The sequence below is a fragment of the Anser anser genome (genome assembly GCF_964211835.1).
Source record: "Anser anser genome assembly, chromosome: 19".
Taxonomy (NCBI): domain Eukaryota; kingdom Metazoa; phylum Chordata; class Aves; order Anseriformes; family Anatidae; genus Anser; species Anser anser.
In genome coordinates, this window is record NC_139740.1 from 6,803,657 (window position 1) to 6,828,713 (window position 25,057).

A 25,057-nucleotide genomic window follows, 5' to 3' on the forward strand; every position below is an offset into this window, starting at 1 on the left:
GTGCAATGCTGCTGCAGCCTGGTGGGGACCAGTGAAGAGTAGGAATGGGCTTGCCACCTGCAGGTACTGGGAGAGCTGCAATACAGACACAGAAACCCTCCTCGACCCTCCCCTCCCGATCACATTAGGAGGAGAGACCAACAGAAAGCGCATTAACTAATCAAACCCTGATTTCAGATTGATTATTGCAAATTGCTAACCGTTATTCTGCTAATGGCAGTCATTTAGAAATAAAATAATAGGAAAAAAAAAAACTAGAGCCGCCTTCAGGCACCGTGCCACCCTGTCCTTGCAGAGAGCTGCCTGAACTTCGTGGCCTTGGTTCAGGATCTGGGCGCAGCTCCTGAGCCGGGTGCTGCAGGAGCAGCTCTGTGGCTTGCTGGCGCCACAGCGGGGCCGGTGGCAGCGGGCAGCCTTCCTGCGGGGACGGCTCCTCGCTGGCAGGCATTTCCCCGCCCGGCTGCGGGCAGCAGCCCTGTGCACCTTCCCAGCAGTTTCCCTGGCAACCGAGTCCTCCTGCCAGCAGGCTGCAATGTCAAAAAATAAAACAAGATGACACCGCAGCGCCTCAAAAAAAAAAAAAAAAGGCACCCAACAACGTGCCTCCCTCCACCCACAGCGGTTGGTCCCTTTTTCCCTGCTCCCGTGGTGTTTCTGCAGGATGTCTGGGCATGCTCTTGTGCAAGGAGGAGTGGGAAGTGCCGTGCTTTGAAGGCTGCTGCCACAGTCTGCTTGGCCGGGAGCTGGGGGATGGCTCCTGCGCCTGCTGGATGGTCAGGGCTGTTTCCTTGGCTGCAGGGCAGTCTGGCTGTGCATTGGAAGTGCTGTGGGGCAAGGAGTCCGATGGACCCGCGGCCACCTGATTTTGGCAGAGCAGTGTTCCCCCACTGTCACAAACATGAGTGGCCATCGCTTCTTGGGCTCCCCACGCTCCTGTTGTCACAGCAATCCCCGTGGGGCTTCTCTACTGTCTGCGGTAGGGTGCACGGGCCTGAGCCCTTCTCACCAAAAGGCTTCGGATGAGGTCTGGTCCTCTGACGGAGAGCGTGCTCCCCGTGTGTTTTGGGGAGTTGCACGGTCTTATTTTGTGGGGGCATAATTAGGAGCACCTCTCTAGAAGATGTGTGAGCTGCATACTTCTGGGTTTTGGTGTGAAACTAACCCTGCTTATTGCCCATAACAATAGGTCTCTTTTTTTTTTTTGGAGGCCAACAGCTGATCTCATCGGCTGGATCACACACTCATCGCCCTACTTTCTCTCTCTGCTTCTGCCTTGGTGGAGTGTTTTCCTCCAACCTTTCTGGTAAAAAATCCAGAGCAGGCATTTCCCACCACATGTTTCTCTCCTGCTTTTTGATAATCCTTCCAAGGACACGAGCTCCTGCAGGTTGTGGAAAGTAACTGTGGAAGTAGCTGATAACAAAGAACTAAATCAGTTAAAGGCTCCCCTTCTGAACAGTATGCAGCTGTTTTCTTTGACTAATGCTCAGAGCCTTCCTACTTCAAGCAATGCAGAGGCAAGGCAGAAATATTTTTGGATTCATTTCATGGGCAATTAGGACTTCTCACTGATTTATTTTTTTAAAGGTTATTTTTTTAAAGGATCTAAACACATGGGGACTAAAAAGTTTGGGTAGCACTGTAGAAAGCTATAAAGTGAAATCTCTTGCTCTTTCAGGGCTGGACTCGTGGACACTTGCAGTGATGCTTTTTAGAGGTTAATCCAAGTAGTGTTGGGCAGTCTTGTGTTTGTCAGGCCATGATATCTTTTTAAATGTATTAATATGAAGGTCTCTTAGTCTGATGACGTGGACCAGCTCTAAACTCCTTAACTGAACTAACTGCTTTGGGCAATTCCTGCAGATTTTACAAGCTATCTTGCTCACGTACCTTGTTCCCCAGTGAAGCAAGTCAAGACTGTCCGCGTGTTATAAATAGTCCATGTAACTACAACTTCACTGTGTGCAAAACCTCACTTCTCACTGCTGTGAGGGTTTCCTCTGAGGCAGCTGGCCTCCCACGCTTAGCATTACACTTGCAAGAGTAGAAGCTGTAGCTTTCCCTTCTCCATGCCTGGGGTGAAAGTAGAGACCTTCAGCTGCACGTGTGGAGTAAACCTCGTGTTTGTCAACCGCTTGCCAAGCACGTTTCTCGGTTTAAAGCAGTTCTGCTATATGCCGCAACCTGCTCCTTCCAGCTTTTAGATGAAATTTGCTCAACTGGTGGAGTTGTGTTTGGGAACAGAGCTCCTGGTTTCATTTGCCACTGATGCCTCTGTTTATATCTAATCTGTTTTATTAAGCCAGGAGCTCATGACCACGAGTACTTGTGCCCATGTTGCTTGATATTCATGCTAACCCGTTGGGGTTGACTGTAATCACCTGCTCTTTTGATTACCATAAACATTTGATAACCTAGCTGTTTCCGGCTGCTGGAGAGGTCTTATCGCCGCTCTTGGGGGAATTTGTTCCTCTGGCTCAGGAATACCTGCCTAACGTGGAGGAGATAATTTCTATGGAGAGGCTTATCCTGTTTGTACAGGACAAGTCTTGGGACTATAGAGTTACCAGGTAGGTACTGTTTGTCTCTGTGCAAGCAAAGTATTTCTTAAATGGCTAATCCGCTGCTGCTGCCTTCATCTGTTCATTTGGAGGGCTCTGTCCTGTCCTTGCTTGGGGCCCGTTAGCGCTCACAGAGGCTTAAAGATCCCTCCCTTGTTGCCCTCCTCAGGCAGGAAGGAAAAAAAGCATCCCTCCAGGGAAGGCGAACGAACTGGTTTGCTGATCCACCTCTAGTTATGCACATCCAGATTCTAACCCTCACTTTGCAAAGACGAGGCGACTCTCCCAGTCGTGTCCCATCAGCGCTGTCACCGCTTGTCGCACAGCTCGTGAGCCCTGTCCTGCTCGGGCGTGCTGCCTCCTCGAGCTCGTTGGCCTCGTCAGCGAAAGAGCAAGAGGGCAGACTTGTGGTGAGCAGCTGCTCCTGGGGGAACGGCTAATGGGGTCACTGTCACTTGGTTTTCCTTTCTTGTATTTTTTTCCTCTTCCTCTCTTATAGCTGTAGACAGAAGGGAAGAAATGAAGGAAAAGAGAAAAGATGTGGTAGGCAATCTGAACTTACAAACTTCTCTGAACGAGAGGGGAAGAATAAATAATAGAGGAAAAAATTCAAAGTAGTGGTTTATTCTGCACACAGAAAACCAAACCCGGCTTCTCCACGTCATGTGTTACTTTTTCTGTTTTTCCTACCAGCTCCATTAAAACCTCAATAATATACAGGAGTCTATTAAAGGTTTTCAAGATGAAGCCAAGTTTGGTCATTATCACTAAACGGCTCTTTGGTGGGCTGTATAAAAAGAGCGAATGGTCTCACTGCGGTTCTTAGTGGAAACATGCCCAAATCGCAAGCCCAAGATTTCTGCTAGTCTTACATCAGGACTAACAGATGCTGCTCGGGGTGGGGTTTTGACTCCATCGCTGGCTGCGCTAACACCCCATTTCCAGGACTAGCTGTGCCCCAGGTACTGAGGAGGCAGCAGCTCTGGCTCCAGAGCCCTTTCTGGAGGCAATTCTTCCAGTTTCAGCTCTGGAGCCCCTCGGGGAGCTGGCACTGTGGCTGCACTTGCTGCTCCTGTGGGGCTCTCCTGGGAGCCAGAGCCCAAAGCTTTCATCTGCACTGAAGTCAGTCTCTTACTTTGTATTTTTTTTAAACCTGCACATCTCCCATGAGCACAGGCTGATGAACGCAGCATTTCTGGCAGTCTTTTGTCTCTAATGCTTTTCTTAGGACTCTGTAAAATACTTCAAGAGCTAAACCTTCCTTCACGCTGGGTGCTGCCAGCAGGGCTCCTGGGTGGTGGTGGGAGGGCTTACAGCGAAACCCCACCGATCCTTGGCTGCATTCACATCCACAGCAGCATGACGCAGAGCCCATTTGTCTTTCTGCTGCTTGAGGAGACCCCAAAGGAATGTAGAGGGCTGACTGACTCTCATAGAGGGGTTTTATAATGTTGTACAAGTCCAACTCCTATATCACTCTGCCCTTTAAGAAGATGAGGGAGGCAAATTTAGACCCGAGAACGAGGCTTGTCCTATGGGACAGCAGCAAAGCCAGCTCTGTCTCTTGGCAGTGAACAGCAGAGGCAGTCAAAGAAGAGATTTGCTGGGATCTGGCAGTTTATACTGTCATTTTCCTTGGTCTGTTGCCAAACAGATACAGTCTGTGCTTGGGGAAAACAAGGCGATGAGTCAGTCTTCTCTGCTCAGGTTGTTACAGGCACCTCTTGCAGGCTCTAATTTGGGCTCTGATTAGTAAATTTGAACTCTCGGTTCCAAAATGTCCTGCTGTTGTGGGTACGGCAGGTCTTTAGCCTTAGGGTCTGGCCATCTTTATGCAGCCAAAGCAAGTCCAGTCCATTAGAGGTTTAGTGGAAGTGAGAAATTAAAATCTCCCTCAGCCAGCCTCTGGGACAACTGCCCAGCTGAGGCAAAGGCAGACAAATTCCTCACGGTGGAGGCTTTTGGTCTTGAAATGGATTTGACAGTGTATCAGCGGCAGAGGAATGTCGTGCCTGCGAGGCTCGTGCCACGCGTGGCTCCTCGTACAAGGAGCATGGGGCTGAGCCATGCGGGGTCTCCTCTGCGGGGCCGTTTGCTGGCCCAGCTGCGGGCTGCAGCACCACAGCTCGGCTACCCAACACGCGGACGGATTCGGCCTTGTAAGCAGCTGGGGTCTGTGCAGAGCACTGAGCTGGAATCAGGCTAACGCGGTAGCTGGCCCCGCTCGGGGCCTCTCTGCATTGTTGCTGCACATTGCTTTCCCTTCTTTAGGAAAAACGCTGGGAGGGGTAAAACCCAGGAGGGATTTCTTAGGGATTTTTGTGCAAGGTTGTCATCTGCATCTAGGGCTGCCCAAGGCACAGCATCCCAGCAGAGGCACCTCGCCATGCTCAGGCCATGCTGGACGCAGCCGTTGCTATTCTGGATCATCACCTGGATGGGCTCTAGAGGGGCCGGGCTCGTGGTGTTTCGGAGGGGGGCAATGCCCTGGCATGCACCAAAAGCTGGCACGGTGTCTTTGATACAGCTAAGAAGGAAGTGCAGTATTTTTTTAATGCTGTGTTATGTTTTAATGGCAAGCAGCTGGTCAGATGTATAACCTGGACCTGTAAGGACGCTGGCTGCCTGCACAACCTTAGCCTGTCTGCCCATCCCTATGAGAAGCTCAGTGCGCAAATACCCTTGTAAACGTGAGGAGCACGGGTAGGTCCGTGCTTGCTGCCCACTGGGTGCTGCAGCGGCGTGTGCCTGGATCGCTTGGCTTCGTGTGTTTGCAGAAGTGCTGCTCCATGATAAACAAGGGAGGCAAGCGTGAGGCTTGGTCTGTGTGGAAATTTCCCCGTCTTTTTAATCTATCGTTCATAAAGTTTTGATGAGCACGTTGTGAGCCAGGGAATTGCTCTTCTCTATCACGCAGCCAGGCAGTGTAATGAGAACCAAGTTCCTGAGTGGCCAACCTGCCTAAAAACTGTACCCATTTCTTTTAAGAGGCTAGTGTGCTTTCTTTGAGATCTTATTTTTTGTATATACTGTTGTGGTTGCTTATGGATGGAGATGAGAAATTCACTCATATAGTGAATAATTAATAATAAAAAAAAGCTGCATTTCTCTGTTCCCAGCAGAGAACTGGAAACTTTGTCTTGCGTATTGAGTTGCAAATAGCAAATCCAGCGGAGTTACAAAAATTATTCCGAGCTTAGTTTCTCCTAAAATGCAGGTCTGAATGCAAATTGTTCTAATTACCTAGGTGGCTTGTAATCAGTTCTGCCCTGGCAGGGCTGAAAGTGGCTAGCTCAATGTCATACTCGTGAAAATACTAGCTGGAACGTGTCTTTATAACCAGACAAAAGAATTCTCCTCAAATGAACGCTCATTTCCAAAGGTAATTTCAATGCTAAACCTGAAAGATATTAAGATATTTTTAGATGTTTTACTCCTGTTTGGAAGCTTGTGCTGTTTAACTCTGTAACTACCTGTTTATTTGGCTGAATTAAACACTGCTGCATTCGTTAGCATTTACAAGAGCTTAGTAATACAATCAGGCACTAATGCATTCATTTTCTACTTGACTGCTCATTCATTGAGATGTTAGTACATAGGAAGAATATGATCGCGGTGACTGTGGGATGAACTAATCAATTCATAATGAATAATCTGAAAATACAGATGTCTGAGGGAGACGTCTTCAGCATGGACCGAACCCAGCAGGACTGGAGGAGGCCCCAGCAAGGTGGGGTGTTCAGCTCGGTGCTGAGATGCCACCACCTCACTTCCACTTGGGCAGAGCTTACCAGGAGCCGGTTCAAAAGCTGTAAATTGAGTACCTTTGGAGCTGTCTTCCCCCACGTACAAACCCCAGTGACCTTTGCTAAAGCTGCAGAGATCTTTATCTGTGAGAGCTGGGCACTGGTGGGTGGTGGGGGAAGAGCTGCTGGGGGTTCCTCGTGACAGTCCCTCCTTGCTGTTTGCCTTCCCCCATCCCAGCCCCAGCCAGGGTTTGTTATCTTTTCTGGTTCTCAGCAGCCTCTTAGTGGTTTTATTTTAACTTCTCTCTTGGGAGTTAATTATTGCAGGTAGTCCTGCATAATCTTTCTGATGGCAAATAGGAAAGCTGAGCCGAGGTGCGGACCAAGGGCTGCAATCCCTTTCAGGTCAGAGCAGGCTTCAGAGGTGCGTAAAACACTGGTGCAGTGACCCGAGCAGGTGTGCTCACAGCTGTCTCGAATGAGAACAGTGGTTTCAAAAACCACTTTGTTTACTGCAGGCACAGCTCCATCCAGCTACCGGGTAGTGCTGTGGCAACAGGGGCAACGCTCGGTTCCTTCATCACTGTGCTTCAGTAGAAAGTGTGCCATCCCATAAGGGCTGGGTTATTTCCTGAAGGTTATCGCACGTGTGCTACATCTGGCGAAGCAGTCCCTGCTGCTGTTCCCCATGGTGCTCCCGGAGCCCAGCTGCTCCGTGTCAGACCCTGCTGCCCTCCCGGGAAGGGGGCGAGCAAGCACTGCCGTAAGGTTGCACAAATTATGTCCGCGTAGACTGGCAAAGCTCAGACATCCCCTCCTCACCCAGCCTCACTGATACTGCTGCTGTGTGCTTGCTTACACTTGGACAAGGAAATGCTTTTTCTTTTCCTTTTGGCACCTCTTTGGTTCCTACAGACAAGAATGTCGTCCTGATTGCTTAGATCAGTAGATGTGCGTGGAACCATTTCCGTTCGTGAGCCCTGGCACGTCCTGAATTTCTTGGGTGAAAGCGAGATCAGGGAGATCATGCTGCCTTACAGACACCTCCCATTCCCTAAAACCGGGAGCAGTGCACCCCAATCTGTTGGTTCAGGCCCAGAGAAGAGATGTGGCAGTGTGTGACCTGCTGCCTTGGTTTCAACACAAAATAAGATTCAGTCTGGGAAGGGGTCTTACGATGTCCAGGAGCCCTTCAGTGATCCCGTCATGTGCAGTGATTCCTCTTGGTGCAGATTGCTCTGAGTGATAGCAGGGTGATTAATGTCGTTCAGATTAACCTCAAAGCGATGTGTGTGTGCACGCAAGCACCTGAGATCTACCCTGTCCCTCTCTGTGTTGTACACACGGTGCTGTGTACATTTCAACCCCGTCAGCCCCACTTTGCTTTTCCAGAGGGCTGTGGCAGGGACTGCAAGGAAGAAGGGGCTGCGTCTGCCTTCCTATCTCAAGCTTCCTTCTCGTAAAAACTACAGTCTTGCAAATAAATTCCTAGCAGTCTTCAGTCAGAGCAGATGACTGACAGGAGAGCACCCGTCCTGCAGAGGACACATGTCCTGCTCAACGGGGAGACTTCAGGGAGATTGAGGAGGACAGGGGAAGCTCAGCCTGAGCAGCGCGTGCCTGTACGCAGCTCCCTGTGTGGGATTTTTCTTCCCCCTTCTTTCACCGCCCGGCGTTCTTTATTGTCTCTTGCAGGTAGATCACTCATTGCTATAAATTTTCTTATCTCCAGTGCTTTTCCAATTATGGATAACAACAGGAAAGCAGTCATTGGTTTCTAAAAGGTCATCAAGATATAGGGCCCGGTTGGGAAGGGGATGACTTATGGAGTTAGCTTGTGTAAATCTGGGGAAGTTTTATGCACAAGTCAGGCACGAAATGTAAGTGAGATTCATAAAAGACAGAGATTTACACTGGCTTCAGTTAGTAGAAATCAAAATGGTTATGAAAATTTCCCCTTCTCTCTACGCCTGTGTATGCAAAGAAAAAGACTTAATTGTATTTTCCAAGCGCCTGTGGTGCTGGGGAAGGGCTGCCCGGGGCCACGGGCTGCCCTCTCTGTCCAGAGGACGTTTAGGGGGTGAGGCAGGGATAAACACGAGCTTCTCCCGCAGCCTGCTTTGCTGGCCGTGTAGGGGTGACCTCCTCCACGGACAAGAGGGCAGCTCGGTCTCAGCCGGGTGCTGGCGGTGTGTGGTGAGGGCGGTGGCCGGGGCGGAGCTGCTTGTCAGGAGCCACCAGGATTCGTGCCACCGGCTCTCATCGCACCCCCAAAGTCACCGCAGGTCCGTGGTGTTTCAGTCGCTGAAACGGGGAGGAGACGCGTGGCTCCCCAGCAGTGGTACAGGCCGCAGCTCCATCCCGGGGGGCTCTCGGCCTCACCTGGGTGCTGGAAACGTCCCTCGGCCTCTGCAGCATTGCCGTCGCTGTTGTCCATGCAGCAGGGAGGCGAGGGGACCGCTTCCCGCTGCGGGGCCTTTGTGAGCGCGCGCTGCCCTCACAGAGCAGGGCCTGGCACCGCCCTGAGCGGCACAGCCCCTCGGTCAGGGAGGGAAGGCTTCTCTCCAGGCTCGTGTCCTGGCCTGTCACACAGCATCCCCGGCCACCCGGCTCCCCCACTGCTTCCCTGTGCTGCTCAAGGCAAGCGAAGAGGTACGTCTGGTTGCCCAAATTACTGACGCTGTCCTGGGGAACCATGTGCGTGTAATGGGTTTCCATCCAGTAGTCCCTTTTAGGCGTGTGGCTGAGGCACTGTAGTGATGATTGTCACCAGGTCAGCAACAGGAGGGTCAGAGGGGAGGGAGAAAGAGGAACATCTGCCCCAAAATGAGCTATTCCGCCTGGAGAGCTGGAGGTGTTCTTACTGCTAGCCAGGGAGGGAGACCTGGGTGGCTGCTGTCCCACCGGTGCCAAGCCATGGGGGGGAGCTTGGGCAGCGGGGATGAGGTGGCAGGACAAGGGCCTTGGCCCTGCTGAGCATCAGCAGCTGGAGGGAAGCCCTGGGAGCGAAGCCCTGGCTCCAGGGGACAGGGCACAGCCACACGCAGCATCCCCCCGCGGCTGAGACCTGCAGGCCAGGCTGCGTCCAGCCATGGCAGCTGGGATGGAGACAAGGCAGAAACTTTGGCTTGCAAGGCAGGGCTGTTCTCCAGATGCTCAGTTGCCCTCTCAAAAAAAAAAAATCCTGTGTAGATCCAATTTCCAATATCCTTGACATGGCAAATGGCTGGGAGCACAAGTGGGCAGGGACGTGGGCATTTCTGACCAAGCTGCCTCTATGTACCTGGACACGATGTACAGCATGGGGCGTCGCCCCACTGAACCTGCCTCGAAGCCCGATTCAGTTGGTACAGAGGTGTCTGGCAGCAGAAAAAGTGCTGGGAGCTGCCATGAGCTACTTAACCTTCTGACTAATGCACGAAGTCACTTCTGTCACAGCTGTCTGAACAATACATTTGCCAATTAAGTTAATTCGATCAAATCCCTTGTATCCAGCAGAAAGGGCAGAGCAAATCCAGGTGAGGGAGGGAGGACAGAGCCAAACTTCTCCTCTATGTCACACACAGGCAGAACAAAGGGCGTGCGTGTGTGTATAAATATTTATGAATAATTGCACTGCGCAGCCACGGCATAATTGACGACTTGAAGTCCAGTTCCTGGGAGGTGTCCTCCCTACCTGCAGGACGACAGGGTGACTTGGGGAGCCCGCAGCTGCTGCACTCAGGGCTTCAGTGTTTTCACTGAGAACTAGTTAAAACGCTTAATTTCTAATCTGGTAAACTGATTTTCGTTCTCTGCCCCTCTGTGCACAGTGCTGGGTGTCACTGATGCAGGGTTTGTTCAAGCCCTCCAGAAGGCGTGCCTTGGTGTGAAGATGCTGTTCGGTTTCTTGACAAAAATGCAACTCCAGGTTTTCCCCACTTACATAAAGCTGTTGTGAGAGCAGGTTGCTGCCACAAAAGCGTGTGGTGTAATAAGATGACAAATGTAGTAATAAGATGACAAATGTAGCTTTCCTGATGAATGACAGGATCTCCTCCAACCTCGTCTAGGAAGCCATGTGCTTTGAACAAGGCCTGTGACGCTTTGTGTTATCATCCAAATAACTGCAGCACAACCAAAATGCCGGAAAATGGACAAGTTTAGTGATTCTTGGTTGAAACGCAGAATGTGATGAACCAAACTCCTCTCCCTTGAGCGGTTCTACCCCACCGGGGTAGCCCAAGGGCTGCCTAGATGAGGGCATGATCCAGCCTGACAGCAGGGAAGGTCAATCAGGGGCTGCCCAGTGGCTGATGCAGCAATGATTAAATTGTGCTTTGCTAGGTTTTGTTGTGTTGTGTTGCAATTTGGCTTGCTGCCCATCTGTCTTGCCATTTTAAATATACCCGTAGTCTTGTGGAGGTCATGGTCAAATCCAAGAGAAGCCAGATCATGTAAATTATCCTCCTCACCCCCCAGTCTCTCGAGATTGTAAGAGTGCTTGTAGCTGTAGCATCCCCTCTCTGACACGGGCACTTATATAGAGCCTGGACCTGGTAATAGCTCTCCCATCTGGGAAGGAGGTAAGAGAAAAATTCCCTTTGTCAGTTCTTTTTTTTTTTTTTCCTTGAGCTTTTTTTCCTCCCTCTTTAATTCGCCCTGTTGGCAGGACAAAGAATGGCAACGGCGTCGACGTGCCGGTTTCCAGATTGACACCGAGTGAATGCGGCCACTCGTAATCACTGCCTGCAAGCATTTATCACTTCCCCAGATTATAACGTGGGGAGCAGGTGTCTGACCTGCGATGACAAAACCATGGAGTGGTGCTAGGGAGGAAGGAAATAGATAAGATGTCATTTTTCAGCACAATTTTTCTCTCTTTAATGTTCCCCTAGATTATGGGAAACAATCATGGGATGTGGAGCACTGATGTTTTATGGTGTCAGTAGGGTTTAAGGTTTTAGGTGCAAAAAAAAGTGATGTTGGATCTTGTATATTATGGAGTATTTATAGGACACACTAACTTTTTAAAATTTATTTACTTGAGGCAAGGAAGATAAATGGGATTCTGTATCCAAGTACTTGTATCCAGAGGAAATTAAAAGGAGCGTGTCTTGAACTTGGCCTCCACTTAGGGCAGAAAAATGACACAGAAATGACCCTTTGTGGATTAAAGAGCTGCTCATGCCTCAAAGGAGGTGGTAGAAATCAGTTGTAAAAAAAAATAAAAATTTTCCTTTCACATATTACACATTTTCTGCTTCTCTGCAACTCTACATTTTTCCTACTAAAAGTACCACCAAAAAAAAAATCCCCCAACTTTTCTGTGGTATCTTCTACCCTACCCTTAAACGCTCCTCTGTGACCTATGACTGCTGCTTCAAAGCTGACTTCAGTTTTTCATCACTGAACATATTTCAGGACGGATGCTGAAAGTGGTTTTAGCTTTCCTGAGCTGCAGCTTGGGGTTTAAAACCTCATCTCTCATCTTAATAATAGTAATTTTACTCTGAGCTGCTTTCATGCTTTCCGTCTGAGTAGCTGGCAAATGTCCTGCGCGTTTAAGCATCACAGCGTCCTAGGATCAATGAGTGCAAACCCCCAAAACTCAGCTCCAGTTCTTAAACATTGCACAAATCAGAGCTACTTGTGTTTGAAAGCTCTTCAGAGATCAGTTGTTGCCGTGTACAGGTGGGGAAGGAGGAGCTGAGGGGGAGCGGGATCTTACTGAGGATCCCATGATGTGACCAGGTCAAGGAGCAACTCATCCCCGCGCCTTTGGGTTCTCTGCTCTGCCTTCTAGTTAGTGCTTCACCAATTAAAGCGGCAGCCAACCACCTAGGTTCCTCTTTTAAATGTTCTGAGTGTTGAAAAAACCACGATTGCAGCTTGGAAGGGTTCCCTCCACAGCCTAGCACCCGAGCAGGGACATTTCTATGAAGGCTTTGAGAGCTGGCAGCATCTCCTGGACTGATAGGCAAGAAACGTGCGGGTATCGTAGGCTCCTGGGCAGGAAGAGCTGGTTATCGAGCAGCCTGGCTGTTGGGATGCCTTGCAACAAGACAGGCTCGCTGGAGATGCTTTTGAGCATTAAGAGGCTTCTGCAGGGAGTGATTTCCTCCCGTTCCTTGTGATTTGGTTGATAGGTGCTCACTAATGATGCTAGATAAGATTTGGAACCGGGGGCTGCACGCTGTTCTCTCTCTTCTCCTTGTTAAATGGAAACAAACCAGATTTTCCTCCTCTGCAAATTTCCAAGCAGCGCACCCGTCGCACGTCCTGTCCCTTGCTCTGACAGCTGCAGGGTGCTAGGCCAGTGCCAGGATCCCCGGTGCAGAATGAGCCCTGTCCTTGCCAGCCCTGCCCCAGGCATCCTTTCTGTGCCACTGCCCGTGGGGAAGGCAGTTTGTAGCTGGGAGATGGAGGAGCAGTGTCTCGGAGCTGCCGGCACTGCGAGCTTTCCCTGAGCAACACGCAAGGGTGCAGAGAAGAACCCAGTGCACCTCTGTGAGCAAGGAGAGGAAGGGGAAAGAAACCCTGCTGTGCAGGGGCTGTCTGTGCACGCACCCAGGGGCTTTCTCTCTCGTGCAAGCAGAAGCGCCACGAGAGCATCAGCACAGCCCGCCTGGTGGCAGCTGCTCCTTGTGCTGTGCTGCACTTTGGTGCCACGAGGTGATCTCTGTACGTTCAGATCAGCCTCCAGAGCAGACCTCCGTGTCCCTGAAGGTCAACCCATCAGAAGTGACAAGGGGAAAAGAAGAATTTAGGAGCACGCCTCCTTTCGTCCTTGTCGGGGTGTTCTCTGATAGAAATGCTACGGGAGGGTTTTCGTGTTGTTCTACCAAAACTAAATAAAAATAAAGATAAAATTTTGGGGATGGTGGTAATAACATTAAGGACTTTGCTTGTCTCTATCTATAACGGCCTTCTGGCTAGTAATCTGAACAGAAATAATAATTTGAAAGGGAAGATAATTAAATTAAACAGGCAACCAAACTGGAGGAATAAGACTTCTGATGAAGGAGGGTTGCTGGGGAAAAAGTAGAGGAGGTGGCGGAGAAAAGCAGCACATCTCTTTAAATTGTCAATCTCTCAGGGCAAGGTTGCTGCAGACATAATGAGTGTCCTAGTGAATTATCTCCCACTTTTATTGTCTGTTGCTACCACAGAAAGATGGGGAGGTGGGGAAACTAACTTTTTTTTTTTTTTGAATTTGGACAGACTTAAAGAAGTGGCATCAAATTTGAAGGGCACCCAATCAATCTGTTGTCCTAGCTGCATGAAATTGTATTTCCCTGCCACTTCATATCTTATTTGCAGCAGCTGGGCTGTAAGTCATTGGTGATAACATTCTTTATTATGCAGCCGTGTTTATGAACTGTGCCTGGAAAGAGATGATAGAAATATGCAGCAATATGCAAAGGGGGGGATGCTGGGGGGAGGGGGAATAAATGCTAGTTGCTAGGGCAACCGTGGGGCTATTTTGGGCATCAAATTTTACAGATGATGAAAAGCATTTTCATGTGATGGTTGGTCTCTCCGGGAAGAGAAGGGGAGAGAGGGCACACAATAAACCAAGAAGATAATATTCAAGAAGGCAGTCATTTAATTTTTTCATATATGAATACGTATATAGTTTTAGCTGTACGGAAAATGTATTAAGCGCAAAGTAGTTGATACCTCCTGGAGAAGGGGAAGGAGGGGTGTTTAACTAAATGGGAAATGGCCCGTTAGTAATTTGGGAGGTTTTCCTACACCGCTTGGCACAGTCTAAATGTGACCAGTGCTCTCCGAAAGCGTTGCATGAGCCATGCCGGTGTCTGCAGCTACCCCTGTTTGCCTCCGCTCTGTCTCACCACAGGCATCTGACTGCTTTTTCCCCAAAAGGCTTCTCCATCTACATCACAGCAGCAACTGAGCCAATTAATTCACAGCCCCTTCTGCCACAGGTTGAAAAAAAAAAAACAAAAAACCTCAAGTTGTTGAAGACTGCTCGTGACTCCTTCAAGGATCAGGTGATACCCATACTTGACACCCATTAAAATGTTAAGACTGATAAAAAAAAAGGGGGGGGGAATTGCTCTCAGGTCACTGCCCTCAGGCAGAGATCACCAGCATGGAGCATTTGGGGTGCTCCTGCCGTGCCACCATGCGGCGACGGAGGAAGGGGCTGGGACTCCCACACGCGCAGGCTGGGGCAGGAGCTGGGGAGCCTGCACCTTGCTGCCTGCAGCTTTGCGATGTTTTGAGCTGAAGGGGGTACGGAAGAGTCATCAGGGCCGAGGGCGCTTGTACAAAAGGAGCACAGGTTTCCCCTTTTTTGCCCCGTCGGAGCAGGTCAGGAGGTGCAATCACCTGGATTAGCACTAGCTGGGACCCAGTAGGTCTGCCCCTGCTGATAGGTCCTCGGTGGAATGCAAAGGGCAGCCCCGATTTGGGGTGCCCACCTGCACCTGCAGGCATTTTGCACCTGCAGGAGGGGCAGGAGGTGGGGGATGCTCCGGCGCTCGGTGTGAAGCAGGAGGTAAGAGCTTGTCCGGGCCTCTCAGCCTCTGACTTCCCCGAGGGTAAAGCTTGCTTATTTTCTAGACTAGTTCTGTTGTGGCGATGCTCTTCTTAATTTGATTTTGCTGGAGCTGCCTAGGCTCTGAAGGAGAACAAGCTTATGAGTGTCGTTTGCAGCCCCTGGATGATCGCTGCTGCTCGAGCCTTTCTTAAAATCCTCGGGACTCTGAATATATCGGCACATCGAGCTGGTTAAAGTAACCAGCGCGTGGTTTTGGCATGAAATCTATTTCAAATACAATATAATGTGACTCTCTTATTGCTCTGAAGTTGTGTTTTTAATTAAGTAGTTATCGGTGGCGGTGAGATTCTTCTCGAATAATTAAATCAAGGTAGTTTAGTGAGTAATTGTAAAGCGAATTGCTAAGACCATAAGGCTGCTGTTGAGACAGCCTGTTTTCTTTCACAAAATTAATCTAAGTGATGTGTGTTGCTAAGAAAGTAGTAGAACACTTTGCTGGGTAATGGCCATTTGTCTTGGTGCGCTTTGATTTTCCAGCTGCATCTTTCCAACTCCACCTTCCCGTCCTTCAGTCGTCTTTTCCAGAGACAAGCCTTTGTGCTCAGCACGTTCTCCATCCCTTAACCTGTTGTCCTTGGTAGCTCAGCACAGAAGGCTGAAAATGGAGCCTGCAGTAGCTTAGTTATTAACTAACATCAGCAGGGCCCCATGTGAGGGGTTTTTGTGTGTGTGGGACCGGGATTTTGAGTCTGGATTTCCCAGCTTCTGGCCAAGCCAGGGCTGAGCCAGCCCTGTCTGTGTCTTACACCGCAGCATCTAATCCAGAGTTGTTGTTGTTTGCGTGCCAAGCTGGTAGTTAAGTAGCTCAGTTGGCATGTAGTAATTCTCTTGCTGCTACGGATTCCAAATAAAAGCAGGCAGCAGATTATCTGCTGTCCTATTACATTTCCTTTGCCAGGAGAGCAAAGGGAAATCCGCCCCACAAACCCCGGGTGCGCGTGGGTGCCTCCTGCTGTGGTGTGTGCAGCCTGCCTGCAGCGTCCGTGTCCATCCACGTGCGCAACAGAGGAGAAGAGCAGATTTTTACGTAGTTAGTGCCAGGCTCGTTATTTTTGAGAGCCTGCCTCGTGTTCTCTTAGGAGCCTTCCTTGCTGTGCCTGAGGAACGCGTCCAACAAACATGACAAGTTTTAAGGAAGTTAGGCTGGCTCCAGACCACGCTTGGGGATGTTTTCAAAGGCAAAATGAAGAATTAAGTGAGGAAAGCCTGACCACCCTCCTGGAAATGCCCTCAGGCGTCAGCAACCACACGATAACTTACAGCTGATGTTTTGCTAGGGCGTTTATTCCCTAACCGCAAAGTCCACCAGGGCTGATGGGGACGCTGATATCTTGCGGATTTACTTCAATGAAGTGGGATTTTTCTAAAGTGCCTCAATAATTTAGGAGCGCAGCCTTAGTGAAACGCGTTCGGGTACCTTTGGAAATCCCATTCATGACTCTCCGTTATGCTTTATGAGCCTGCAGCCCTCAGCGGGGACGTTATTTCATGCTCTAGGTAACAGTGTAAAACTCTGTGGTTTTTAGCACTGGCCTGGCTCTCTACCAGGAGAACAATTGACAGGGATGATGCTGTTAGGGCGGCCTCAATTCCCTGCACCTTTTCTGGAGCCTTGCTGCTGTCACCTTTGGCTTTTCCTCCAAGCTTTGAGGGTTTTCTAGCAGAGGCACCTGGCAGGGCTCTCAGACGGGGCGGCTTTCTGCTGCGCTCACATCTGGCTAAGGCGGGGAGGTGGGGGTGAGGCCGGGGGAGCCCTGGAGGAGTCGAGGCTGCAGAACTGCGGAGCGTTCTCAGTCATCGTCAGCCTGCCAAGTTTTGATGAAGTGTTAGAATTTGACAGTTTTTCTTAAATTAAAAAAAAAAGCAAACAACAAAATGTTCCTCTTTTTGCCACAGAAGGTGGTAGATATCTCAGTGTTTTAGGTGTTTGTGGGTTTGTTTTAAGATTTTTTTTTCATGTACTAGGCTTTATGTTTGGGTTTCCAGTAGCTTTGGAAGACTTTTGGAGACTTTAATTTCATTTCTGGTCCCTCCTGCACTTGAGCCAGCAGAAGCACTGAGCACAAAGCTGAAGCCATCTTTCTGTGTGCTGTGCAGTGCAACCCCTGTTGGTACAAACATGGGTGTAAAACATGAGAATAACACAAATTCAGTTTTTTTATGTTTTTATTTTTCAGGACATGGAAGCTTCTGACGGTGAATTTAAATCCAAAGACAGTCGAGATCTCGGTGACAGACAGAAGGTCAGTGTCTCAGTGGTTTTTTTCTTAATCAAAAAAGTATATCGTGCTTCTTCATGCTGACTGTGTTGATGTCTTGCAAGTTGCAGAAGAAGGATATGTGCTCTGCTTTGCAAAAATTAGTCTTTGCCATTGCTGGACTGGGGCGATATTTCTGACACAAGTCCTAAATACAGAACCCAGGCCCAGATTTACTCGGAACTCAGGTTCAGGATTGCCACAAGCTCTCTGTGTAACTGTTTGGTGCGAGATAAAAAGATAGATATGTGCACATTGGTTTGTGTGAGGCTCAGGGTGTAAATCTTGCCTATGGACCTGAAGTTCTGCGCTCGTCCAGATCTCTCCTGGTCGTGTACATGTCCCTGCTCCCTTTTTATAAGGGACAAAGAAGAGGTGTTTCATGAAACTCTGTGTGGTCTGTGGATTCCTTCTGGAGTAGGCCAAGTATTTAAAAACAAACAAAACCCTCTTGCAAATATTTGTTTAAATGTTCCGCTTTTACTGTTTATATTCCATTTGCATGTGGGATGTGGAAAGATGCATTTTAATCCAAACAGTGTAAATGAGAATAAGAAAGAAATTGCATTTTCATGTGCCGGTTTCTATCAGACCACTTCCACATTTGGTTCTGTTTACGTACGTATGTATTGTTGATACATTTATATATGTGTGTGTATATGTATACAAAATGTACGCATATGCCATTTAGAAACATGTTTTGCAGTAACCTAAAAGGTGGTCCCAAATCTGCCAGCTCTCTGGCCTGGTTCTTGGTTCCTGCCCTGGGCAGGAACCGTGTGGTTACCCCTTAGCAGATGCTTTTAGTGGTCGGTGCCAGAACCTTCAGGAGTCCCTTGAAGTTTAGGAATACTTTTTAGACTTGATGATAGATGAAGTAGAAAAATCAAACAAAGGCTATCCCTAGGCAACAGCATAGCCAGAGCAGCTGGTATTCCCTACAGCAACAAGGTGTTTAAAAAGAAAAGGCCGCAAACGTCAGAAATCATTACTGAAATAAGGACTGCCCCAGAGGTGGCTTTTATTTATTTATTTGTTTTAAAAAGTGCTTAGATAATGTTCACTGCTCTCTGGTTGTATGAGCTCTGTACAGCTGGCAGCTCAAGCCAGGTATAGAACCATGAAGTCATGAAGGTTGGGAAGGCCTTCCAGGATCATCTGGTCCAACCACCCCCCTACCATCACCCACTAAACCATGTCCCCAGGCACCATGTCCAACCTCTCCTTGAACACCCCCAGGGACGGTGACTCCACCACCTCCCTGGGCAACCCGTCCCAACGCCTGACCGCTCTTTCTGAGAAGAAATGGCTCCTCATTTCCAACCTGACCCTCCCCTGGTGCAACTTGAGGCCATTCCCTCTTGTCCTACAACAGTAGGTGACCCCTCTGCCATTCCTTGCTCTTGCTATCTGGGATCGAGTCAAAACCCTCTGGTCTGTTAGTGCTGCAAGCCACAAATGATGAGTTCAAGACTGCTGGTGAAGGTTTTGTCTATGGGAAGAGCTGAGGTGTGTTGGTGCTGATAAAGAACTTTTATTAATGGGCTTGGATAGCGAAATTGTTCAGCTGTGTCCTGTGCTGATAAGGTCCTATAGGAAATTTGGGGAGTTGATGGGAAAAGCACCACAATGCCACCATTTGCAGCGAATACCCAGATCTGCAGCTTTTTTGGGGGATGTGACCCTCTGCTCTCTGTGAATCCACGTTCCCTGGAGCTGCAGCCCCCCAGTGACCCCAGGAAGACGGGAGCGATGCTGCGGCGATGCTCACAGCGCAGCCTCGCCTGCCGCCGGGCTCCATCCCGCCTGCCTGAGCAGCCTTTCCCCTCCAGACAATTCAGAATTCCCTCTCCGAGTCTGACTCCCCTCTTCAGATGTGCTGTACAATGTCTCTCCACTGGATACCCACTGAATGCCTAATTTTTAACCACTCTGTCTGTCAGATCCACAAAAGCTGTTAGTGGAGGTGTTTGCATAAAAGAGCTCCACTATAGGTATCTGAGAGCAGCTGGCGATGCTCTAGACAGTATCCAGCAGTGCTGATCGAGGCAGGATGCTTTAGTCTCCCTGGCTTAATGGTTGTGTGCATTTTCTTAATGTACCCTCCCCCTCAATTGCCTCCTAAATTAGCATTCAGGATGTGTCCAGCCTTGAAAAGAAAAGAAGTTTGGAGCCTCTTCATTTCAGATGAGGCGAGGTTAGGTATTATTGGAAATAAAGCACGGATCTGACATAGATTGGGGCAGAGGGTGCTGGGCTGGGTTCAGCACCGCGGGGCCAGCCTGGGCTCAGCCTCGCCTCTGGGCAGAAGTGATGGGTGATTTTTCTGGTCTGAGCCCCTGATGGGGGTCCCCAGGGTGGTGTAAGCAGCTGGGTGCTGCTGGCGGGGAGGCAGCAAGGGGCCTGGATCAAAGCACCAGGAGGTGCAAAGCCCCAGGTAACCCACGTCCCTCTGCGAGGGGCAGGGTGCGTGCTGCTCGGGCTCCGCTGGGCATCTTCGGCAGTTTCCTGGCTGAATGATTTTTCAGCATTAAGATGCTGAATGATTTCTTCATCAAGCCTCTCTGCATAATTAATGACCGTGCTATGAAAGTGCAGCACTTGTAGCATTTGATTGGTTTTGTAGTTCTATTTTCTTAACGTCCTTTTTCTTCCTTTTGTCCTCCACCTCTCCTGCCCTTCGTCGATGCTGTGCTTTTAAATATGAAATCGGTTTGGCTTTAGGTTAAGGAAAATGTGTAATAAATGAGTAAAAGTCACTTAGGGGAGGGTGCACTGGGCAATGGAGCCCTGATGTGCAGCTGGCACCCTTGCCTCCTCTCACCCCTTGCTCTGCTGTGCTTCCTTGGGCTGCTGGCCAGTAGCACTTGTGGCTTGTCTTTAACACAGAAGTTCTTGAAGAGCTTGTGCTTGAAGTTGCAGGTATTTAGGGCTGTTTGTGCCCTCAGGAGCAGCGTTTCCCTGGGAACGTGAGCGTGTGCGCTCAGTGCCCCGCGTTGCCTTGCTGTGGTGGCAACCTCTGGGGTAACTGGGGAATTCAAGACGAGACGTGGTAATGGCGATAGTGAAAAATGCTAAAGGATGCTTTGCCTTACTGAGAACGGATGCACGAGGAAGCAGGTACTGTTCTGCTGCTGCGGCTTACAGAAAACCAACCACATCACTAGACGTTAGTGCGTGCAGGGCTCGTGGTGCGCTCGGAGGTGCAAATAACTGATTCCAAAGCTGATATAATCAAAGAATGAGAGAAGATTGGATGTTAGAGGTTAAGTTGTTGTAAATTAAAGCAGCTCTGCTGAACTCATTGCAGTTGTCCTGGGTGTTTGCAAATGTAACTGAGAGGACTCGGCTCTGTCTTTCCAGCTGATGCTTGGCTGGAAAATGTCTTTTTTCCAGTAGGTAAGTAAAAGTGAGTAGGGCAACTTTGTCTTTGAATCACAGAATAGTTCGTGCTCAAGTCTTTCTGCGTGTACTGTAAGCCAGACGGACCTGTTGTCCTCTTACAAGCTGCAAATTACACAGGCAAATGTAATTACCCATTCCCTTTGTTATTAGTGTGCAGCTAGGAAGCTTCAAGCTATCGGCCCTTTCTTGGTATTTCAAAGCTTACTTGCAAGATGCATCCTTGATATTGAACACAATGAGATGTCCTTTTTTTTTTAAATTCAATTAAACATTTGCCTACTGTGACTCTTTATTCACTGCAAATTGTCTCTGTAAATAATCTTCATCAAAAGTCAGAACCAATCCCCATTAGTTGTTTAGATTAATTAATGAGTCCCCCTGGAGCCACCCAAATGAATTCAATTTAAACGTCAACAACTTGGCTATGGAGTTTCCCAGGTTGGCATTAAGACAATATTAAACCTGCAATAAGTCACATTTAAAATGTTAATTCAAAGAAGCTCTCCATTTAGAGCATTTAATTAAATCCTTAAATAAACTGCATGGGCTCAATACCAGATGGTTCTGCATTTTCATTGCAGCAGAGAGCCTTGAAGTCATTGAGGGAAGTAATATTGGAGGCATGGTGAAGATAACCAGGATATATAGTGTAATAAAATCTAATCTTGTTTCCAGCAGGGAGATTCAGTGTATGTACACAACCTAGGCTAAAATTGTAAGTTAATTACATTAACCCCAGTGTACTCTGGTATCTGAGCAGCCAGAGATGAAATTAGTCTTTTTCCTATCATAAGATTCTTTTCAACTTCACTATATTAATTTTTAGCCAAATACTTACTCATAAGGAAAATTGAAGTTAATGTAACCAAAGACAAAGTAATGCAGTCTTAATATTCTGAAGGGATTACGGAGGGCCGTGAAAATACACTTTGCAAATGTCACTCACTTTGAATGGATTTGTGGTGGGAAGGTGGGGGAAAAGACTTACGGCTGTGATCCACACCATGCTGGGGCTTAATGAAAGTCGTGATTTAAGAAATTGGGGCCTGAGGAAAATAAGTAAATAAAAGATCAAGACCTTTGTCTGGGGCCCCGGTTCCTTGATGAGGCTTGGTGAGTTGTCCGCTCTATCAGGTGGCAGGGGCATAGGATCTGTGAAATTGGGCTGTTCTGGAGTGAAGTATCCCAACCATGCTGTTGTTGCAGGAAATGTCCCTTTTACATTACGAGCTTAATGCTGTCTGTTTGCCTGGTAAAAGTTCTTGCAGTAAGTTAAGACTACGATCCTTTACCTTTTCAGCTAAAAACTTGGAATGCCATTGGGAAGATGGGGCTTTTTCCCTCGGTCGTGTTTGTTTAAAACTTAAAATTATGATCAGAGTCCTTGGGTACAAGATGCTGCTGGTTCAAAAGACGTTTTTCAGTTCCTGTATCGCCTCTGTCTGTCCCCTAAATACCTGTTGCTTTCCATGTGCCTTGGGTGCCTCCTCTCTGGCACCTGTAAGCTCCTCCAGCAGCCTCCTCTCACTGCGAGACCAACACCTGGAGTCTTAAATCGAGAGCTGAAAATCACAAGAAAATACAGGTTGTGTTTTACAGCTCGTGGGGAGGGAACAGACATTAATAATGTGGCTCGGTGAGAGGAACAACTTTTTTCTCTTAATATTCCAGAAACATTAATTCAGTTCCCCAAAATACGGGTTTCTTTCTGTTGGGTGATGAAGTACAGCAGGGACAGGAGTTACGGGTGGAGGTGCAGGTTTGCGCTGCTCGGATTTTGCTGCAGTGTCCGCAGGGGGACTTGAGCCCCGTCAGTGGGCACGAGCTTTGCACGTCTGACCGCACGAGGCCATCGAGCTGGTGGCAGCTGCCCCACCTCTGCTCGTGCTGCTCGTCCGGCGCTGGGGTCAGTAGGACCCCGAAGGGCTACGTTTCCTTGGAGGGGCTTTGGGATTCTTCTTGTGACTGCCCTTACTCTCCTCGCCCCATCCCACAGCGCTCGGGGGGGCTCTGCCCCATGCCCCCGGTCCCTTCCTGTTGTTGCAGCACCTGCGCAGCACTGCCAGGATGCGGTCGCTTCTGCACGGCGGCTGCTTCCCGGGGGCCTCGTGCCGAGCGATTTGTGGTGTGCTGGGGGAGGGAAGACCCAGGTCTTGTTACTTCGGTAACTGCAAGCTCCTGAGCTGCCCCGAAACTGGAGGAGAGGATGAAATAATCCTTCTGGCATGGATCCTGCTCGCCGCCTGCAGAGCACCGCTGTGCACATGGCGTGTCTGCCCGTGCCTCTGGGAGGGACGAGAGGAGCTTGCACAGCTTCCCCCCTCCTGCTTAGAGAAGCCCCGGTTGAAACACTCTGGAAATCCCCTGAATCTGGACCCACATGAAAAACAACTCTGGTTTAAACAACCTGGTGAATTCACGGTCATTAAAACTGAGAGATTCTCCACCAAGGGAGGCATCAGAAAGCGTTGGTGAATTTTACCTGTTCATTGCCTTCCCAGGTGGCTTTTGTCTAAGGGTCACCTGCATGCCCGAGAAGGCTGGAAGCACTCAGACCACCCGGGGGTCAGCTGCTTTGTGTCCTGCAGGGTATCTTGGTGATCAGCACAGAGCCTCTCTGTGAGGAGCTCCTTACAGCCTGGTGGATAGGGAGCTTTACAGGGATCAGACGGGGAGGTGGGGGAGAAATGCAAAAATCCTATTTTATTAGGCACTGCCAGCAGAGTACGTTGACAATGGCCCCACTTGCTAAGATGCAGATGCTGCTTGCTTTCCGTGCTCGTGCAGCACTGCAGTTCCCAGCCGGGGTAACTCCCTCCCCACGGAGGATTCGCACTGGGTTGTCCCCTGAGGCTTAGGTTTTGTGCCATCTTCCATGAACTGAAAATAACTGCTGTGCTTTTTGCTCCTACGTCGCCCCAGGTTGCATCCACAGGAGCTCGCGCTGCATTGCTGAGATGTGTGCAGGCTCCTCTCCGTGCTGCGCCCCGGGCATCTGATTAAGTCCCATCCAAGACAGTGGGTGCCAGACTCACCCTGCTGCTTGTGCTCCCACTTCTGATGTGGTCCTTGCATCTGTAACAGCTTGTAGCATCATGATTAAACGTGAGAAGGGCGTTCAGAGCAGTGGGAACGTGGTGGTGCCTTGATAGCACGAGGCATGGGGATGGGGAGGTGCTGGGAAGGGTTCTGAAGCCCTCTCCCTTCCTTTGGGGATGGTGGAGTGGCAGGAGGACAGGGCATGGGGTGTGTTTGGTTGTAGGGAGCTGGGCTTGAGACTGGTGATTCGGTCACTGGGGAGACTGCCTGATTTCATTTTATTGATTAATGAGGATTCATTTCATAATGTTAGGCAGCTCTCCACGTTTTAAAGATGAAAGCTTGCTGTGTCTGGGTGCCTCTAGCACCGGTGTGCATCCTGCTCTTCTTGCTCACTGTGCTGCTTGCTGCGTGTTGCCTTATCCTGTGGCTGGTGCTCTGCTGTCTGCGGCTTGATTGAGTTAGCTGATGCTATGGGGATGCAAAACCAATGAGGAGAAAAACAACAACCCCAGAATGATGCTTCCACTACCGAGTGAGCTGTTTCCCTGGCAACACCAAGTTCTCGTGATGTGACTGCTCTGGCATTGCCTTTCCCAGCCCGGAGGTACCCGCTCCGAGCTGCAGGGACACCTCGTGCTGCCCGGGGAGGATGGGGGCCACCAGTGCCAGCACAGCCCTGGGCTGGGAAGCAAAAGGATGAGGAACACCGGTGTAGCTGTTCATGGCTTCTTATTTTTTCCCCTTCTTCTGAGTCCATCTCTGCCCAGTTTCCGCTTTCCTCCTCACCAGATCTGGCATTTTGAGCCTCCTCTCCTCCACGTTTCTGCCTCTGCATCTCTGCCACAGGATGATTGTGTGAACGCGTGGCAAATGTTGTGCCAGCATGCTGGAAGAGGTACTACAAATGCCACTCTTTGTGCTGGCTTAAGTCCTAAAGAGCTGGCAAGCTCTTCATTTCCTAACACCATTTTAAAGTGTCGAAGCTGTATAAAAGCTCGTCCAGCCATGGAGTCTCAATGGCAGGGCTCCGACTAACAAGTTACCGTGCCTTTAGCTGTGCCTTTTACAGCTCTGCGTGACCTCTGCATCGGCAGCCCCTTCCCTTGGCACCTGCACGGCCGCAGCCATCGCGAGCCAGGTGCTAACCGCAGAGCCATCGCGGGCATGCGGGGAGGTTTTTGGAGCTGCCCCTGACTGGTATTTACCTGCAGTTTTCTCTGTTTGACTCCAGCAATTATGTTTGTCCTTTCCTCTGCCGGTCTCCGCTTGCTCTCGGTTCTGCTGCCCCCCTTTCTTTATGAAGTGGTAGGGCAGCTTATATTTAAAGCCTCTTTTATTTCTCTAGGGCTTGCTGGGCAGGGATTTATGAGTGTCTTAATTCCACAGAGCGTGGGGCAGGGGCGAGCTCGCTCACCTCTTGGTGGTCAAAATAGCTCCCGTTATTTAGACGTGCTCTTAAAATCTTCCCAGCTACTG

At 49.5% G+C, this 25,057-nt stretch overlaps 1 protein-coding gene across 16 annotated transcripts in view; it reads left to right on the plus strand.

The window, feature by feature from the left end:
- The window catches only part of TNRC6C (trinucleotide repeat containing adaptor 6C), a 298,323-nt gene that overhangs the window by 22,287 nt on the left and 250,979 nt on the right, over positions 1–25,057 (plus strand). For all 16 annotated transcript variants that reach the window (XM_083804806.1, XM_083804794.1, XM_083804795.1 and 13 more), the window contains exon 3: positions 17,054–17,119. In XM_083804806.1, the coding sequence (XP_083660932.1) occupies positions 17,057–17,119 (63 nt within the window). In that variant the 5' untranslated portion in view covers positions 17,054–17,056. The remainder of the gene's footprint in view (positions 1–17,053; positions 17,120–25,057) is intronic.